At 57.0% G+C, this 19,615-nt stretch overlaps 2 protein-coding genes across 2 annotated transcripts; both read right to left on the bottom strand.

The window, feature by feature from the left end:
• Positions 1–2,707: 2,707 nt before the first annotated feature.
• On the bottom strand, positions 2,708–18,941 carry A1BG (alpha-1-B glycoprotein). Its single transcript, XM_087421981.1, has 11 exons — positions 15,749–18,941; positions 15,337–15,432; positions 9,589–14,347; positions 6,411–6,473; positions 6,299–6,334; positions 5,942–6,220; positions 5,247–5,519; positions 4,653–4,949; positions 3,850–4,146; positions 3,099–3,383; positions 2,708–2,845 (listed from the first exon to the last, which is right to left on the bottom strand). The coding sequence occupies exons 3-11, from the start codon at positions 9,650–9,652 to the stop codon at positions 2,838–2,840; spliced, it is 1,602 nt and encodes a 533-aa protein (XP_087278107.1). The 5' UTR covers positions 9,653–14,347; positions 15,337–15,432; positions 15,749–18,941; the 3' UTR covers positions 2,708–2,837.
• LOC147912674 (zinc finger and SCAN domain-containing protein 1-like) lies at positions 14,223–16,114 on the bottom strand. Its single transcript, XM_087422307.1, has 3 exons — positions 15,749–16,114; positions 15,337–15,432; positions 14,223–14,705 (listed from the first exon to the last, which is right to left on the bottom strand). Exons 1-3 carry the CDS (start codon positions 16,112–16,114, stop codon positions 14,223–14,225), a joined length of 945 nt encoding a protein of 314 aa, XP_087278433.1.
• Positions 18,942–19,615: the final 674 nt, after the last annotated feature.

Genomic DNA, 19,615 nt, shown 5'->3' with positions numbered 1-19,615 from the left:
CTGGAAATTATCCAAATTTACCAAAAGGTATAAACTTACAGGTTTGGAAAGCTCAGTGAACCCAAACAGCATAATCTCATAGAAATCCATGCCCAGACATATCATAGCCGAACTGCTGAAAACTAAAAACAAATTAAAAAATTTTGAAAACAGCATGAGAAAAACTACCCATCATATACAGATTGATACAAAAGATCATGGGTTTCTCATCAGAAATCATTAAGGCCAGAAAGCAGAGAAACAACATTTTTAAAGTGCTGAAAAAGGGGCTGTCAATCCAGAATTCTATATCCAACGAAAATACACTTGAAGAATGAAAGCAAAATCGAAACATTCTCAAAGCAAAACTAAGACAGTCTGTGGCCAGCAGGCCTGCTCTAAGAGAAACGCTACAGGGAGGTATTTTGCGGGAAGGGAAATGATAGCATAAGGAAAACTGAAACTTCGAGAACGAAGGAAGAGTAACTGATTACAGATATTTGATCTTTAGCATATGTACGGCTGTCGAGAGCAAAATTGATAACTTGTCAGGGAGGGTTTCACTGTACATTGATGTATATACGACAACTACAACGCAAAGAGGAGAGGGGTTCAAGATCCAGTTAGCGATGTAGTTGAGGTTTGTACGTTTTACTGTATATAACTTATATCTCAAAGAAGAACCATTAGTGTACAAAATAAAATTTAAAAAAAAGAGGGCAGGATAAAGAGGTCTGTGTAGTGACAAAGCTTTTCCATTCCACTTCAAGTGGTAAAATATTAATTCTGGGTAGACTGTGAAGAGTTAAGTATACATATTGTAATCCCTAGAGAAATCACTAAAAACAACTATACAAAGAGATGATCAAAAACTCAATAGATGAAATAAAATGGAACTCCAGAAAGCATTTAAGGAAAAGGAAAGCAGAGCCCACAAGAAGGCAGGAAAAGGAAAACAGGGATCACAGAAGGAACAAATAGAAAACAAAAAAGGAGGTAGGGCTGGCCTCATGGCTTAGCGGTTAAGTGCGCACGCTCCGCTGCTGGTGGACCGGGTTCGGATCCCGGGGGCGCACTGATGCACTGCTTCTCTGGCCATGCTGAGGCCGCGTCCCACATACAGCAACTAGAAGGATGTGCAGCTATGACATACAACTATCTACTGGGGCTTTGGGGGGAAATCAAATAAATAAATAAAATTATTAAAAAAAAAAAGGAGGTAGACCCAAATCCAAAGGTATCAATAATTCTATTACATGGTAAATGGTCTAAACAAACCAATTAAAAGAATTTGCCAGAATGAATTTTAGAAAAATAAGAAACCCACTTTAAATATAACAATACAGGTAATTTAAAAGTAAAAGGGTGGAGAAAGATACAGAATACAAAAACGAATCGAGGAATGCTGGAGCACCTGTATACTGTCATATGAGGAGACTTCAGAACAAGGAAAGGACCAGGGATAAAGAGGGACAGCACGTACCGATGGAGGGTCATTTACCAAGAAGACACAACAATCCCAAATACACATGTACCTAGTAACAGAGCCTTAACATACGGGAAGCAAAAACTGAGAGAACTGATAGGAAATAATACACAGGTTCGCAACTATAGTTGGAGACTTCAACACCCCTCTCCAGAATCAATAGAACAAGGAGACAGAAAATCAGTAAGGATACAGAAGAACTGAGCAACACCATCAACCAACTGGATGTAATTGACAAAGGTGCCAATATTTGACCTTTTTTATCCACAAAGAAGTAATTTCCTATGATTTAAGCAATACAAACCTATTTTTAAGCCTAACATTAAGCTGTTACTGATGTTTACCCCAAAAAAGCAATGATCTAAGTTTCCACCTGAAGAAAATGACAAACAACAAATTAGTTCAGAAGTAAGTAGAAGGAAGCAAATAGTAATGATACAAGTAGAGATCAACAAAATAGAGAAAAAATGAGCAAGCAAAAAGTTAATTAGTTCCTTGAAAAGATTAATAAAATTGAGAAGCCCCTGGCTAGACTGACAGAGAGTGGGCTCTGGGATCACTTCTGCCCAGCCCTCCTGCTGCAGCCACAGGGGCCTCGAGGATGGGGGTTTCCTTGTTGTAGGAGGAGAGGGGGTCACACCTCCACCCTGTGAGGAACCTGGCCGGTGTTGGGCGGGCCCTAGAGCCGGTAGACATGGAAGAGCCCTCCAACCCATCGGTCACAGGCCAGAGTGGGCAGGTCACTCACTGAGGTTCCCAGTGAGTGTAGCCAAGCAGTCCCGGAGCTGGGACCCTGTCTCCCTGGGGGGGGGGGGGTGTCCCACCTTGCAAGGAACATCTGTCCAGGTGGTGCAGGGGGCTGAGCTGGCTTGGCCACCAGGGCCCACTCCCACCTCCCTAGTTTGGACTCTGCCTTCTCGTGGTCCTTGTTTATGCTCAGTGTTGAGCTTGCATTTTGAGCAATAAAGCCAGGTGGTAGTTTGTACGCTCAAAAAAAAAAAGTCTGGAGCCTCAAGCTACCTACCCACACCTGCTGGGGACCTGGCAGAGGTGCCTGGGGACTAAGAGGCAGAAGGGGATCTTGAAAAATGTGGGCCCAGGAGCCAAGCCTTGGCCCCTCTACCCTCAGGATCCCACCTGGAGCCCGTCCACCTTCAGCACCCAGGATCCCAGCCCCCCCGCGTCGGGCCACCATTGGCCAAGAACACCTTTTAAATGCTCTCTTCACATTTATTAATTCCTGGGAGGAATGAGAGAGAGCCCTCCAGGCCCAAGGGGGAATCTGGCCTCCAGCTGCGGCAAGAAGGATCCAAACCAGACTGGAGAAAGTACTTCTCAAGGATACCATCGGCAGCCTGGGTCTGCAGCTGGGTCAACTTCCTAGACAAATTCGACACAACAGAGATGGAGGGGAGGGAGATGTCCGGGGCCCTCCTCCCTGTGAAATCAGGGCGGACCTCACTGAGGCCCCTCAGGAGGGAAGTGGCTTGGTCACCTGCCAGCCAAGACCCCCACCCCCACCCCAGCGGGCAAGGCACACGAACCAGTGCGCTGGGAGGAGGGGCAGGGAAGGGGCACAATCTGGGCCAAGCGGGAGGAGGAACCCAGCGCACAGAACCCAGGGGAAGCCCACCTGCCACCCGGAGCTCCACCAGGTCGCTGAGCTCGGACACGAAGGAGTTGGGCCACCAGGCTCGGTAGCGGCAGCTGTAGTTGCCGGCGTGTTGGGGCCCCACGTAGGTCAGCACCAGGTCCGCCGAGCGGCCGTCGGCCCAGGCCGTGGACGCCACCGTGTCGCCTGCCCGCAGCAGTTCGAAGGTGACTCTGGGCACCTGGCCCGCGCAGCGCAGCGTGGCATCGCGGCCCGGGGTCACTGCCCCGCTCCACAGGGCCCGGAGCTGCGGCCTGGGAGGGGGTCCTGGGCGGAGCGCCGGGCAGTCAAGGGAGGTCCTGCCTCGGGCAGCAGCTGCCCGGCCCCCTCGGCGCCTCCCCCGCCAGAGCCCGGCCTGCTGCCCTCAGCGTGCTCACGGCCCCTGGGCGTCTGTGTCTGTCACCGCGTCCCCTCCTTCCCCAAGGCCTTGCGAGTTCCTCCGACTCGGCCCCGCCCTGAGACCCCCGGGACCCCCGCATCCGCCCTGAGACCCCCGGGGCCCCCGGCGTCTGGCACTCAGGGCCTCAGAACAGGGGAGGGAAGAAAGAAACGAGCGAGGGAAACTCGTTCCCGGCCGAGGGCACCACAGAACACGGTCTGGAGGCGGGACTGCGCCCCCTGCTCTGCCCCGCGGGGACCTCGGTGGGGACATCGGAGAGACAGACAGCCCCCGGGGACACGGGAGAGTCACGCGTGGCCCTGACGGGGACGACCAAGCAGGGGCCCCGCTCACCGCGCACGCGCAGCTCCAGGGGCGCGCTGGGCGCCGAGCCCGCGAAGGGCGGCGCGGGGTCCGTGTAGACGCAGCTGTAGTTGGCCGAGTCCGCCACCGAGACGTCGCGCAGCTCGAACTTGGCCTCGGTCCCCTCGGGGCTCAGAACCTCGAGCGCCCGGCGCCCGCCCGCGTCCTCGCGCACCAGGGCGAAGCGCAGGCCGGCCCGGGGAGCCCGGCACAGCAGCTCCACTCGCGCGCCGGCCGCGGGGCTCGGGGTTGCCGGATCCGCCAGGAGCTCGGGCGCCGGCAGCATCTCTGCGGGGAGGATGCGGCTGACCCGGCGCGGGGACCGGAGGCTGCACCCAACGCCTGCTCCAACCTCACGTCTGGGCCCCGCTGAGCCTTCGGCCCGAAATAGGCCGCCCCACCCTACCCCCGCTCCCTCCGCTCACACACAGCCCTTATTAACGTCTATAGAGACAGACGTGGGGAGGGGTCGTGTTTTGTCATCCAGCCCAGGGCGTGCGCTCGGAGGATCCTCTCCTGGGGCCGACGCCCCGTCCGCGTCCTCGGCGGGGCCTGCAGCCCCCAGCCTCGCCGCCCTCGACAGGCACCCGGGGGCTGGAGGGGACCCCGGGCTAGTGGCGCCTGCATAGGCTGTGCCAGTCTTGCGTGTTGACCCAATTATTCCTCGCGGGGCCTCGAGGTCCCATTCTCAGTTGGGGAAACTGAGGCCGCGATTGGACCCCGGCCCAGAGCCTGCACTTCCGGGCCCCCTCCGAGGCCCCCCTCGCGCCCCTCGTCCCCCGCACGGGGCTCACCGTTGCTTAGCAGCAGCTCGACGGGCGCGCTGTCCGAGGACCAGGCGCTCCGCGCGTTGCTCAGCCGGTAGCGGCAGGTGTAGAGGCCGCCGTCCCCCGGGGCCAGGGCGTTCAGGTGAAAGGACAGGCGGTCGGGGTTGGTGCTACTCCTGAGCACTGGCAGTTCCTGGTCGCCCCGCCGCAGCTGGAAGTCCACGCCGGCCAGGGGCGCCACGCATTCGAGGGTGGGGCTCGCGCCGGGGCGCAGGACCCCGGCGGACGCGTGCTCGAGATGCAGCGTGGGCGGCGGGGGCGCGGCTGCGGGGCGGGGAGGGGCGCTAGCGGGAGTCCGGCCACCAGCTGTGGGGCCATTCCCTGGGAGAGCTACGGTCAGCCCAGCCTCCAGACCCCTGCCTTGTGGCCCATCCCCAGTCTCCCCGCGGCACAGCAGTGCTTGTTCAGGCCCGGTGTGATCCAGGCAACTGTGTGGCCACTGTTTCCCAGACCCAGTCCTGAGCAGGGGTCTGCATGGTTGGGGGGGTCAAGGTAGACGCAGCTCTGTCCTCCAGGAGCCTCCTACCTCTGGAAGCCCTCTGGGATGGTCCACACACTCACCCAGCTCCTCAATAGTCACAGTGGCACTGGGCTGGGAGGGGTGTCCCGCTGCGTGGGTCCGGTAGCTGCAGCTGTAGTTGCCAGCCCCGTGGACTGGGAAGGTGACCTCCACGTCCTTAGGGGCCTCAGCCACCTCCAGAAACTTGTCATCACCTTCCCGCCTCAGCAGGAAGGTCACACCCCGAAGGCCCCCTTGGCACCGCAGCGTTGTGTTCAGGCCCGGTGTGATCCAGGACACAGGCTCAGTTGAGAGCAAGGGTGGGGGTAGGGACTCTGCAGGGGGGGCAAGGTTGATGGCAGGTTCTGCATACTTAGGAGACGTGGATGGCCCAGCCTGACCTGGGCCTCGACGCTCATGAAAATGTGAGAGAGATGGGGAGATGGAAGGCATTGATGGGGAAAGGGAGGCAGGGGCATAAAACAAGAGCAAGACATAGCAATGGCCCTACTGTGTGCCAGGCCGGCCATAAGCACTTTCTGGGGACTCAGTCATTTATTCCTCACAACCTTCTGGGGTCAGTACAAACATCACCCTCATTTTACAGAGGGGGAAACTGAGGCTCAGAGAGATCAAGTGACTTGCCCAAAGCCACCTGGCTGCTTGGAAGGGGCCGGAAGAGGAGAAGGAGGAGGGCGAGGAGTGGAGGAGGGAGGCCTCTTCGGCAGCCGCTGGCCCCACAAAAACCCCCACTCACCTACTCCGGTCACCTCCACCAGGTTGCCCAGCACCGTCCATCCACTGTCCATGCCAGAGCGGCAGCGGTAGAGGCCCTGGGTGTCACTGGTCAGGGCTCCTAGTGAGAACCGGTGCTCGTTGGCGGGTGAGCCAAGGTGCACAGGTTCCTGGGCCACCCCATCCTTGAAGAGCTGGAAGTCCTGGGTCCACAGGCGGGCCTGGCAGGTCAGCGTCAAGTTGGTCCAGGGCTCCAGCTGCCAGTCAGCTTCTGCCCACAGGTGCGGCCGGGGGTCGAATACTGTGGGGCCAGATCAGAGCTGGGCACGGGCCAGGGGCTCAGCCCTGCGGGTGCCCACCACCCAGCCCCTGCACTCACCGACGGCCGCCTCGGTGGTGGGGTGCAGTGACAGACCTGTGGAGATGCGCAGGTGAGGCGGGTCCTGTGCTTCCCACCCCGCCCGCCCGGGGACCCCAGCCCCATGCCTCACCCCCGAGCAGCAGGAGGGCGGCCAGCAGCGACATGGTGTCCACTGCTCCAGCTGGGGCAGTGTCTGCGGGGGCAAGACCGGAGAGGGGAGCGGGGCATTGACCTCTTCACGCCTATTTGTACCCCCTGAAGGGCTGCACGCAGCCGCTGGGGACAAAGGGCGAACTGCCGTGGCCTTGGGAGCCTCAGCAATAACCATAATCAATAATTATGAGTAACTAATAAACTAAGTTAATAGTAAATAATAAAAATGATAATTAAAAAATAAATGATATAATAAAAATAGCAAACAATAACATAGGTAAAATTAATAATGAATAATAAAATGATTTAAATGAAAAAATAAGTACAATTTTAAAAATAAAGATACAATAAATATTAAAACAAGTAATGTAATAAATAGTAATAGATACATTTAAATAAAGAAATAAAATGAAAAATAAATAATAGAATGGAAAAATAATTAATAAAATTACTAAGTAATAAAATGATTAAAGTGAAAATAATAAATAAAATTAATGATAGAAGTAATAAAACAACTAAATATTAAAAATAAAAATATAATAAATGACAATTTAATAACAAAAATACTAAATATTTAAAATATCATAATGAATATATTAAAATAATAAAGAATATAAAATTAATGATTTGTCTATGAATAATAATTAATAATAAATAATAATAAAATAGTATGTAATAAATAAATAATAGAAATTGGGAGGCGACAGCTGTGGTGTTCCCAGGGATCTGCGTGCAGGGACTTAGGCAGTAGGTGGTGTTACTGTGGCTCCTGTGTTAGACGTGAAGGAGGTGAGGCCAGGCGGGGGCTGTCCTCCCCTCGCCTCCCTCTCTGTGTGCTCTCTGATCTCCTCCTAAAACGGCTGGGATCCTTTTCTGTGAGGAGACGCTGAGCCCCACCTGCCATTGGTCAGCTGAGGTCACATGGGCAGGACCCCAGCCCACCCCAAAGCCCAGTGAACCCTTCCCCATCACACCCCACCCAGAGTGTGATGGCCAGGATGGGATTTGCCTGCATCTGGATGTTCTATAGTTGGCATCGTGGGGGCTTTCTGGAGGCTCATCTTGGCTCTTTCTGGGAGCTGTCATCCCTCCTCCTCCATCGCCAGTCAATTCTCCACTGTGTGACCCACCATGGATTGGAGCCAGATTTGCTCCCAGGACATTTAATTCAGACCTGTGCTTAGGTTGTGGACAGTTGTCTGAGCTGCCTGTGGTCATTCGTGTGGCTGTAGCCCGCTGCCGAGAGGCCAGGCCTCCCCCCTCCCCAGGGCCTCCCTTCCCCCTGGCACCCCCCCGCCCCCGGTCTCCTCATGGCCTCCCCCTCTCCCTAAGGCACAGCCTGATGGGAGAGAATGGGAGGGTGAGGACACAGTGTTCTCTCACTGGACCCTGAGGAAGTCCTGCCATACCCCACCTGGGGTCTGGTCCCCATCCCAGGTGTCCAGGCTCCCCATCTCCAGCTGAGGGCCCCCGGAAATCTCCCAACTTCCACCTGCCACCTGACCTGGCTTCCTCCTCACCCACTCATTCCACAAGCATTTATGGAGCATCTCCTGTGTGCCAGACACAGAGAAGACTGGGAAAACATGGACCCAGGCCCTGCCCACCTGGAGCCCAGGCTGGTCGGGGGAGACAGAGAAGGCAGAGGGTAGGTGCTGGGAAGATGAAAAATCCTGAGGACTTGGTGGAGACCGGGGGCAGATGGGCCACAAATGACCACGGGCGTTGGAGGGTCAGGGAAGGCTTCCTGGGGGGCAGAGATCTGAGGGGGCCAGGAGGTTGAGATGCAGATAACCAGGGGACAGCATTCCGGGCAGAGGGAGCAGCCAGTGCCAAGGCTGGGAAGCAGGACGGTAGGAGGTGGGGAGGCAGGGGGCAGAGGGGCGGCGGGAGGGGTCAGAGCGTCACAGAGACAGGGACTGCAGGGCTTGGGCACCTGCTGAGTGGGACAAGGGCAGGAGACTCCCGAGCTCTGCTTTCTCTGGCACGTTTGCTGAGCGCCTGCTGCAGGCTGGCGCCCCCACTTGGAGCCAGTGCCTAGAAGGTTGCATGTTCCCGGGGGGGGACAGGGGAGGAGGCCTTCCTTGCAGAAGGGACCACTGAGCGCCAAGGCCTGGAGGTGTTGCTGAGCCTGGGGCACCAGACAAGGAGGACTGGTGCCCGGGCCAAAGGGGCAGAGCAGAGACCACCAGACACTGGCTGAACCTCAGGGGCTGCCCAGGCAGGCAGGGTACGGTCAGGTCAGAGGTCTGCAGAGATGCAGCTGGCAGCCCGTGACTGGGGAGCTCGTGGGTTTCTTGTGGCGCTCCCAACGCCGGCCTTGCTGCACCATCCTGTTAGCTCCAGGACTCTTCGGGCAGCACCTCTTCCCTTGGCTTCCCCCAGCCCTATGGTGGTAGCGGCTTCCGGCAAGTATTAATCTCTGAGTTTCTGCAACATCCACTTTTGCTCTCCGAGCCTTGCAAAACGAGCATAACTAAGTCCCCTGTGTGAAATATCTAGTGTGGTTTGTTTCCTGTCTGAACTCTGGCTGATACGGTGATTGGTATCAAAAGGGGCCCAAGAAACAGACTCTCAAAGTTGGGACTCGGGGTTTGATTCGGTTCTGACTTTGGTCTGGAACACAGAGCCGAGCTCCTTCCATGGGGCGCTGGTAATCTATGGTAGGCAGTGGCATTGTTTACTTAAACTGTCACCTGTGGTTGCTTGAAATGAGGTGTCGACTGAAGCTGGTGACTTGGGAGACCAAGTGGCCATTCCAATGGGCAGTCAACGGCAGCAATGGTGACCTTATGGACATGGCTGCTTACGACCAATGCAGGGATTGTAAAAAGAAAATGACTGGCTCAGGGCTTTATATCCTTAGCTCAAGACAGAGAATCAGAGAGCTTCTAGGCTGGCCCTAAAAGAATTTCTGACTCTTTGTAGCCAAAGGGAAAATATAGCCGAACTCAGACACAAAATTTAATTGTGTGTATTTCAGAATTACAACCTATGTTGAATTCATAGATCCACTCAGTGTCATATGTGAGCTCTGGCACTGCCTGGGAAGGAGGCTTGGAATGGGGTTGTTTGCGTGGACTCAAATGAAGCTAAAAATCTTGTCACACTTGTACCAGGAACTGAGTTGACTTGTTCCAGGTCAGAGAACACACCTGAATGAACAGCTGCCATTAGAGTCACAGCCCAACTGTGCAGGATCATCACCTCACTCTGCATGACCGGCTGCCATCTGCATGGCCCACACAGGTGAGCTGAGTCGGATTGTGACGGAATCACCACTCCTGCGTCTTTCAAGTCCTCGATGGGGGCACTACTCTTTGCAGGTCCCCGGGTATGTGGTGCTAGTCTGGTTTGCCGTCTTGGCGGGGAAGGGATATCACATGGGCTGCTGCCTGGACCTTCCTTCCTGAAGGGTTCTCACCCTATGGGGAGGAGAGCCAATGTGGGGATTCTGCCAGGTGCTGAGTCTGTCTCTTCCAGCCACCAGCTAGGACTGCGGAAATAACCAGAGTAGGTGTGCACAGGCAGTGAGCCACCACGAGACAAACGAGCCAAAACTCGCCTTGTGATCCGACCACATAAAACCCCAGTTTGTTGTGGACCACGGTGAGTTTGGGGATTAGCCTCAACTCAGAGCCAATCTCTCTTAGTCATTGAAAGATCTGGTGTTTCCTTCCCCCCAGGAAAATGGCGGCAGGCCCCTGGAGGCAGATCTATGACTATTCTTGTGGCAGGGCTGGTCCTTTAAGAGGGATCACAATGGGGGCCGGCGCCGTGGCGTAGCGGTTGAGTGCGCGGGCTCTGCTGCTGGCAGCCCGGGTTTGGATCCCAGGTGCACACCAACGCACCACTTGTCAAGCTATGCTGTGGCAGCATCCCACATAAAGTGGAGGAAGATGGGCAGGGATGTTAGCTCAGGGCCAGTCTTCCTCAGCAAAAAGAGGAGGATTGGCATGGATGTTAGCTCAGGGCTGATCCTCCTCACCAAAAGAAAAAAAAAAAAAGAGGGATCATAATGCCTTCAATCTAGAGCATTGCATCTAGGAATGACCTAGGTCTGGAGACTGGGTGACATGTGACTCTATTGTGACATCGCAACTCAGGCTTTTCAACACCAGACCTAGAGTATTTCTTGTCACATGGGCCAAATAGCTTTTTAGTTAATTTCATTCCAAAGGACACCCTGATCAATCAGCCATCACTTGAAGACCTGTCATAACCTCACCTGAGGTCGCTGCCTTGCAAGGAGGTCCCTCACTGCCTCCTGGACCTCTAACTCTGGGTGGACAAGTAAAATCTGACCCTGAGGGATTCTGCTTGTACTTCAAAAGAATCGCAAGGCTTTGCTTACATAATTGGCATAAACCTGGGGAATAAATATGGGATGGCATCTTCGAGAATCCAGCCAAAGAGGGTGGGACACCACAGTGGACTGGATCAAATTTACCCATATGGGCTGGATTTGAGGTGTTGGACTGAGCAGCTTGAGGAAGGTTTTGTTTGGTAGGTTGACTGAGCCCTGGGCTCAACAGTGGCCTAAATTCAATGAGGTTGAATTGCCAGACCCCCCCTGGTATAATGTGGAGGGAGGGACCCAAAGGCTTAGGGGTGCGGGAAGGTTGAAGGGGGTTTATTGTGTGCAACACTGTGCGTGCGCACAAACGCACACACTCATACTAGAGAGGAGAACACTCTTGTTAGAAAGGCATCGAGAAATAGATTAGTTTGGAGGGCACGTGCAGCCCTGAACACTGCTGTAGTGGCTGTCCCCTGTCCCCTGTAGGCTGCATGGCCTTGGGAGCCGCTGCCATTGGGCCTCCCCGACTTCAGCGGAGATGAATGCCCAGCGTAATGGAGCTTAGGGGACAAGGCCTAGCCGAGATGCACACGTTACCCATCCTGGGCAGAAGGAATGTCGTGGTAAGCAGAGTGTTTTACCCCTCAGAGGGGCGGCTTCTGCTGGGGAAAGAGGTTCTGGATGACTCCAGGGGCTTAAAGTTACCTTCACAACTATTGATCTGGCAAATGCCTTTTCTCTACCAATATGCAAGCACTACCAGAAGCACATTTTCACTTGGCAAGGACAACAGTACACCTTCACAGCTTGCCTCAGGGCTGTCAATTCAACTCTCTTATTCTGTCACAATCCACACGGGTCTTGATCACCCTGACTCCCACAGAACATCACACCCACCAACATCGCCACTGTATGGGTGCCATGAGCTGACTGGATCTAATGAGCACGAAGTAGCAGGTCCATTAGATGAGAACGGGAGTTACACGCATGCCAGGGGCTCACCTCTGCAGTCAAGTGCCAGGGGACCTGGAGCGTGTTAGGATTGCCCCTCCTAAGAAAAAGGATCTGTTCCTGCAACACGCACCATCTACCTCTAAGAAAGAACAGTGGGTTCTCTGGCGGAACAGTGGAGGCCTCTGGATTTCGGACACCACGTGGACACCTCAGTGTGCTGCTCCAATCTGTTTACCAGCTGCAATTTTGTGTGGGGCCCAGAAGGAGAGACGGCCGTGCAGCAGGCCCTGGGTACAAAGCAGGCTGCTCTGAGCTTGAGCCCTAATGCCTCCAAGACCCAATGGTGCCGCTGCATGGCTTCAATGTGTCTGGCAAAGGATGCTGTGTGGAGCCTCTGAGGCCCCTAGGGTTTCAGCGTGGAGGGTCTCTCCTGTATCCCTGAGTTCCAGCAACAGCCATGGTACAGCTGCCCACCAGGAGGCCCAGCCCCTGCCCACCACCAGGCCCTGGTAGGCTCACCTGTTCTTTTCTGCGCCCTGGGGCCTAGAGTAGTAGTTGCGTCAGTTATGAATCTCTGGGTCCTGTTTTCCCTGTTTTTTCAGCCTTACAAACCTAAGTAAACAATTCTCTCAAAATATCTAATGAGGGTCGTTTACCTGCCTGCCCCCTGCTTCAGACAGCCCCTCCGCCGCATCCCACCCATGAGGTGGGCCAGCAGGTACTGGTGGGCAGGTCACCTGAGCTCTGGGCCAGCTCTGGGTTCTGCCTCAGGCATTGGGTACCGCACGGGCAGGGGTGCTCAGTGACCCTTGTGCCTAGACATTGCCACCTGGGAGACAGCCAAGCGGGGTCCTCATCCGCTGTGAGTCCTCAGGCTAATCCCGGTCCTCTGGCGGGGAGTGGGGGGGGAAGAGTGGGGGGGGGAGTGGGGGGGGAGCGGGATGAGAAGAGTCAGAGTCCGGCCCCACCCCTTCCCCCTCTCTCTGCTTCTCACAGCTCCCCCTGCTCGCTGCTGTCCAGCCAAGGAGGCCCAGGAGAGGGAGGAAGCACAGCACATCCAGGGGCAGCCAGGGGCCGAAGGAGGCTCCCTAACATGGGGGGATGGGTGGTGACAAGACTGAGAAACACACAGACTCCAGGGGCGACCCCACAGTACACAGCGGCGCAGGCCCAGGCAGTTCCCGCCTGGGAAGCGAGAAGCGGGGGCGGGGCCAAAGAGGTGGCCTTCCGCGGAGTGAGGGTGCTGGGGGCAGTCCCCCACCCACACGGACCCGCCATCTTCCAGGGGGCCCAGCGAGGGCGATAAATAGAGCGGGTGCCCGCGCTCAGCGAGGCCAGGGCTCTGGCAGCAGCCGGGGGAGGGAAGGACGCAGAGAAAGTCGTCCAGTGCCAAGGGGACGGGCCTCCGAGCCGCGTGCGTGCGGGGCGAGCAGAGGCCTCCACCAGGGGGGACGCAGGTGCAAATCTGCCTCCGCGCCAGGGGTGGGAGCCGTAAGTGGGGGGTGTGCCTGGAGGTAGGGACGCCCACCAGGCCCCGCGGGTGGTGCCCTCCGGCCTCACCCCGCCCCACCCCAGTCTCCCGCTCAGCGCGGGAGCGGCTCCTCCTCACTCTTCCTTCCCCGAGAGGCCTTTGTACCTCCGGCCGGCCGTCGCGTGCGCTCTGCTCCCCGTGGCTCTGCCCGCACCCCCCGGGCGTCCCCGCTGCCGGCATCACGTCTCGAACCCCCTCGCCGGTCTGCGTGCGGGCTGTCTGACCGCCTCCCCGCAGACGACAGCAGGGGTGTTGAGGATCACGACCAAGGGCAGGACGTGGGGACTGTGCCAACCCGAGGTGTGTGGATATGAGGCTGGATCCATAGAAGCCAGAAGAGTTTCAAGATGGCCAGATTTATCTTTTTAAAACGAACTCCTGGCCACAACTGTGGAGGAGAGAACGGGACGAGGGGATAGGGAGAAGGAGCTGAGAGCTGAGGATAAGCGACCACCCTGACACCTCCCCTTTGCCCCAGGCCTCCTGCTGCCCGCCTGGGTCCCCAGAGCAAGGCTTCTGACCTCCCTGCCCTTGGCTGAAGACAAAAGTCCTGTGCATCCCTGGATCCAGCTTCGGGGGAGAGGAGACAGGGGCCGAGACTCAGATCCAGCCTTCCTTCCTGGGGACCCCGACTGGGCCCCAGGTCTCAGCGTCACAGGGTTCTGAAACGAAACCACCACGCCTGCGGAAGCCCCCCATTCTCACCCGCCTAAGCACAGCTGCACCCCTCCCAGGACTGAAATTCAGTGCCTTCACCCCGTGAACCATCTCCCTGCCACAAGTGTCCCCAGCCTGGCCCCGGGGGTCCCGAGTGGGGCTGCGGCTGCAGGTGGTTTATCCAGCCGTGATCTTCGGCTCCCACTGGCGCTGCCCCGCTGCGCTCCAGCACATGCTGCCCACAGCCGCGGGGCTGCTGCTCGTCCTCATCCACTGGTGGCCGGGTTGAGCGCCATGGCCGCCAGGCTGACCCAGCCTCACCACCTCCTGCTTGGGGCTGGCCCTGGTCAAGGTGCGCTGCCCACGTGTGGTTTCTGGTGCTTGCTGAGGTTGGAGCGGTGGCTGAAGGGCTTGTAACCTGTGTGCACGCCCTGGTGCTGGGCCAGATTGGTGCCTTGATGAAGACCTTGCCCTGGAATAGAGAAACCAGGCAGGTGAGGCTGCAGACGCTTCAATTTCCCCTGTAGAGCAGCGTCCGAGGCTGACTGAGTCAGACCCCAGCCCTTTTGGGTGTCGGCAGCCCAGCCCGTGATGGGGGGACGCTGGGAGACCTCTGTGCCCACCAGGACGATGCCGCTCACATGTCCCCACACTTGACCAAGCACCAGGGTGCTGTAGGCGGGGGTGTGGATGCTAGGCTTGTGGAAAGGCTCAAATGCCGCCCTCCTCACCTGCACCAGCCCACTCAGGGCCTCCAGCTCCAGGGCCTCGCCCTCATCCCCTCGCTCCACGCTGGGGTTGCCCAGCACCAGGGAGTTGGGGACGCCTGTCTGTGAGGACGAAGATGGACCTGGCCACTTGTGGAAACACTAGATGTGAACCACCCCACCCCAGAAGGCTTGAGGTGAACACCTGGCCCAACCCTGGCCGTGTCTGTCTTCCTGGCCCACCTCAGCCCTGCCCTGACCGGTCGGCAGTCCCCTCCGCCCAGCAGGCAACCCGGCCAGGGATGGAGGAAGCCTGGTGGCCGTCAGGCAAGGTTAGGCCACACCAGGCTTCTGTCTGGGTCCAACCAGGCTGGGCCAGGGGCCTGAACCCAGGATGTGGGGCGGCCGTGCAGCCAGACCCCTGGGGGAGAGGAGCCGAGGGCGGGAGGAAGGAAGGGCCTCCTTGGCCCTGAGCCAACACCTGCACCTCCAGCTGCTCCTCCCCCAACGATGTCTCCACAGCGAGCAAATCGTCCTCTGTGGAGCCCCCAGCCCAGCTGGCACTCTCTCTGCACACTGGAACCGTCAGAGAACACAGGACTCCAATCCACTCACTCCAAGTGAGGCAGACCCCCCCCCCCATGCAGATGATGAGCCCGCCCCCAGGACTCCCGTCATCCCCAGGCCATCAGCAGGGGGCCCAGGGTCAGCTGCTGGGACAAGGAGAGAGCACCTTCGTGGACAGGTGCTGTACCTGGAACTGGGGTCTTGAAAGGGCCTGGGGGAGCCTCCTGCTCTCTCCCTCCTCCATCTTGGGGACCAGCACCCCTTGGGGCCTGGGGGCTGGGACCTGGGGACCGGAAGGCAGGCAGAGAAGGCTGAGGGAGTGTTGGGCCCGGCAGATCCATAGAGGAAACAAGGGGCACACAGCAGCCAGCTTCACGTTTCTCAGTGCCCGTCCCCTACTTCTCCACGTTCTGAGGACATGATGCTGAGAACATGTGACCTTGAGCACATCTGTCTGACTCTGAAGTCCGAGCCGAGACCACCAAGCTCTCACCATCATTCACCCACAGCACCTTCACCCACCAGCCCCAGCCCCAGCTGGGGGCTGTGAGCCAGGCTTAGGAGGAAGCAGACCCAGCCCCCACCCAGCCCACTCTCACCTGGAGTCCCTGCCCAGCCGGCTCCTGGCGCAGCCCCTCGACCAGGGCAGCAGCCTCCTCAGGGCTGCCTGGCCACTGTCCCCACACGTGGGCCTGGATCTCAGGGAGCAGGGTGCCCAGGAACTGCTCCAGCCCCAGCAGCTCCAGCATCTGCTCCTTGGAGCACACCTCGGGCCACAGCCACTGGCGGCACAGCTCCCAGAGCTGGGCCAGGGCCTTGTGAGGCCCCTTGGCCTCCTTGTAGCAGAACCCCAAGAAGCGCTGGCCTGGGGTCTCAGGGCCAGGACCACCCACCACCAGCGTTGGTGTACTCTGGAGGAGCCGGGGAACCAGGGCCAATGCCTTGCTTGTCTGGGCAGACATCATGCCCGTTCCCAGGGAGGGCAGGATGGCCACATGGCCCAGGGTACTTCCTCTGGACCTGGAGTCACAAAGATGAGCCTGTGAAAACAGTGAGGCCATGATGGCACCTCCTGGGACCCTCAGAGAGGAAGTGGGCTCTGCAGGCCTAGATGCTTCTGTTTGTCTGTGTGTCGGTGAGCCAGGAGGTCAGTGTCCGCACCTGTGTGTCTGTGTGTCTAAAGATATACTGAGGTGCCGAGTCTGTGATCTCCCTCACCCTCCCCTCCCCTCTCCCTGCTTTTCTTGGGGGCCTCTGCCCTGACTTCTTCAACTCCTTGGCTCCATTCATCCCCCACACAGAACGCCCAAGGCAAAGGTTGCAAACTGGACAGCCAGATTTGACCAGCAGATGGATCCTGCTTGACTGCCCCCCTCCACCACGTTTTTAGTTGCCAATGTTAAAAAGTAATCAGATGCTGGTGGAAATGTAAAATGGTGTAGCCTATGTGGAAAACACTCTGGCAGTTCCTCAAACGGTTAAACATGGAGTCACCATGTGACCCAGCAATTTCACTCTTAGATATCTACCCAAGAGAAATGAAAATGTGTCCATGCAGGGGCCGGCCCGGTGGCGTAGCAGTTAAGTTTGCGCATTCCGCTTTGGTGGCCTGGGGTTCGCCGGTTTGGATCCTGGGCGTGGACCTACTCACCACTCATCAAGCCATGCTGAGGTGGTGTCCCACATAGAAGAGCCAGAACTCTACAACTATGATACACAACTATGCACTGGGGCTTTGGGGAGAAAAAAAGAAAAAAGAGGAAGACTGGCAACAGATGTTAGCGCAGGGCCCATCTTCCTCAAAAAAAAAAAAAGTCCATGCAAAAGCTTGTACGTGGATATCAGAGCAGCATTACTTATAACAGCCAAAAAGTGGAAAGAAGCCAAATGCCCATCAACTGATGAAGGGATAAACAAAATGTGGTGTATATATATGTCTAATGGGATATTATTCTGCATAAAAAGGAATGAAGTATTGATATATCCTACAAGATGCATGAACTTTGAAAACAGGCTAAGCAAAAGAATCCAGACACAAAATGACTTCATGTTGTATAATTCTGTTTATATGAAATGTCCAGAATAGGCAAATCTGTAAGAAACAGAAAGCATACCAATGGTTGCCAGGAGCAGGGCCCGGGGGGAACAGGGAGTTTGGCTAATGGGTATGGAGTTTCTTTTGGGGTGATGAAAATGTTTTGAAATTAGATAGTAGTGATGGTTGCACAAATCTGTGAATATACTAAAAACCAATGAATTGGACACTATAAAAGGTGAACTTTATGGTATGTGAATATCTCAGTTTAAAACAGTCATTAGCCAATCTCAAAAGATTACTCATTATACAGTTTCGTTTACATAACATTCTTGAAATGACAAAACTGTAGAAATAGAAAACAGACGCCTAGTTACCAAGGGTTAAGGAGGGGATGGAAGCAGGAGAGAAGTGGATATGACTATAAAAGGGCAACATGAGGAATCTGCATGGTGATGGAAATATTCAGTATCTTGATTATTAATTTGAATATCTTGGTTGAATATTGTACTATAGTTTTGCAAAATGCTACCATTAGACAAAACTGGGTAAAAGGTACATAAGATCTCTTGGTATTAACTTCTGACAGCATGTGAATTTATAATTATCTCAAAATAAAGTTTAAAAAAGAGCCATCAGAATGCAATAAAAATCCATATTTGTGTCTTGAAGAACCAGAAAGCCTGGCCCCACGAGTCCCATGTTCCTGAGGATGGAGCCTGGCAGGGCTGCCCCTCCAGCCAGGGCCTGTGCTTCGGGGCTGCCCAGCTCCCTGTCCCCTCTAACAGGGCCTGGGAGTCTGCCCCGTCTCATCTCTGGAGAGCGTCCGAATTCCTTAAGGTCCTCCTCGTCTGCCTTCACTGCTCCAGCCTCCCCACCGTCCTCATATCCACCCTGCCTGCCCTTTCCCTGCCCGAAAGCCTTGTCTTCCAGTTTCCCACCCTGAATGCCGACTCACCATGGTCACAGGTCCGAGGCCACCTCCTGGGTCGGGCCGCGTCTCTCACACCCCCAACAGTGGGCTCTCACCCGACGGCAACCCCCAGGCCTGGGCTCTCCCCCACGGGAGCAGGACAACACACGCCGGGTGGACAAAGGGGAGGCGCCGCGCAGGGACGCCCAGCGGGCTCTGGTCTCGGGAGCGCCGGGAGCGGAGCGCAGCGGGCGCGCGGGGCGGGATGCCCGGCGGAGGGGAGGCTCAGCAAAGGCTCGGAGGCGGCGCCCCGCCCAGCGCGCACGGACGCAGCGTGGGGGAGGTCTGCGACACCCCGCGAGTAAACGGGGGACGAGGCGCGGCCGGGGAGCAGCACGAGGGACGGGTGAATGGATGAGTGGATGGGGAGGTAAACCTGAGACAGACGGCGGGCCAGAAAGCGGGAGGGCGGACGAACGAGCAGGGGGAAGGGATGCTGCACAAGTGAACGGCTGAGGAGGCTCTCGAGAGGCCGAGCGGCGGGCGACGGGGAACCGGGGGACCAGCCGCACCGCCTCGAGGTCGCGGCGCCGGCTCCGGGACAGTCGCGCGCCCGCCTCCGCCCCGACGCGGCCACGCCGAGCTACTTCCGGGCCGCTCTGGGGGGCGAGGAGGCCTCGCTCTCGGTGGTCCGGAGCGCGCCCCGCCCGAGCCCGAGCCTGGCTGGACGGCGGCCGTTCGCCTCACTCACCGTTCTCCGTCCGCCCCGGCGTCCACCCGGCGCGGCCCCGCGAGGACAGCGCCCCGGCCAGCACCCGGGCTCGGGCCCCAGGGAATTGGGGGCGGGTGGGTGGGCGCGGGCTGTTCTAGGAGGCGCTGATGCGCCGGGAGACACGACCAGGCGCCTCGCAGTGCTTACCACTGCGCCTGGGCAGCCGCTGCCGGCCCGCGTCAGCCGGTTTCCATGGGGACTGCCCAGCCGCCCCGCGACGCTCTAGCGTCCTGCGTTGCCGTGAACACGCTCCGCCCTCTTCCTTAGCCCATCCTGCCTTTTATTTACACACCGAGAGGGACACACACAGACGCCCAAGATCGGCAGGATCTCGGACACAGGAAGCAAATCTGGAGGAAGGACTGTCTGCGGCCAGAGGGACGCACACTCCTCATCCCTGTCCACTCTCCTCCGGCCACCAGGTCCTCTTTACAACCCCATGGACCTTGTCCAGAAGGGGCCGCGGGGCAGCATCTCGCATGTCCACGAGCGGCCCTGGCTGCCTTACCTTGGGGAACAACTCGTCCAAGCTGGAATCATGCTCTTTTCTGGATAAAATTTTCTCAGTTGCCCCAACTCTCAAGTCCAGTTGGTTTAGGCAAGTGTGGACCCAAACCCAGGCATAACAGGTCCATCAGGGCATTCCATTTCCCTGGCCCTCAGGATTGACACATGACCAACTTGGACCTACGGGTACCAGGGGGCAGGAATTCTTTCCGAACAGTTAGGGCTTCTATTTCCCGTGG

This window comes from Ceratotherium simum, chromosome 33, assembly GCF_057802395.1.
Source record: "Ceratotherium simum simum isolate JZ-2026a chromosome 33, ASM5780239v1, whole genome shotgun sequence".
In the NCBI taxonomy this organism is placed as follows: Eukaryota; Metazoa; Chordata; class Mammalia; order Perissodactyla; family Rhinocerotidae; genus Ceratotherium; species Ceratotherium simum.
Note: the sequence above shows the minus strand (reverse complement) of the source record. Positions and strands in the feature narration are given on the sequence as shown.

Coding starts and splice junctions, on each gene's coding strand:
- LOC147912674 (XM_087422307.1), bottom strand. CDS start 16,114: ATGATGTCTGCCCAGACAAGCAAGGCATTGGCCCTGGTTCCCCGGCTC. Junction 15,433..15,748: donor CGGCTGGGCAGGGACTCCAG/GTGAGAGTGGGC, acceptor TCCGGTCCCCAG/GTCCCAGCCCCCAGGCCCCA. Junction 14,706..15,336: donor TTTCAAGACCCCAGTTCCAG/GTACAGCACCTG, acceptor TCGTCCTCACAG/ACAGGCGTCCCCAACTCCCT.
- A1BG (XM_087421981.1), bottom strand. CDS start 9,652: ATGCAGAGTGAGGTGATGATCCTGCACAGTTGGGCTGTGACTCTAATG. Junction 6,474..9,588: donor AATGGCAGCTGTTCATTCAG/GTGTGTTCTCTG, acceptor TTGCCCCCGCAG/ACACTGCCCCAGCTGGAGCA. Junction 3,384..3,849: donor CCTGGAGCTGCGCGTGCGCG/GTGAGCGGGGCC, acceptor CGCTCCGCCCAG/GACCCCCTCCCAGGCCGCAG.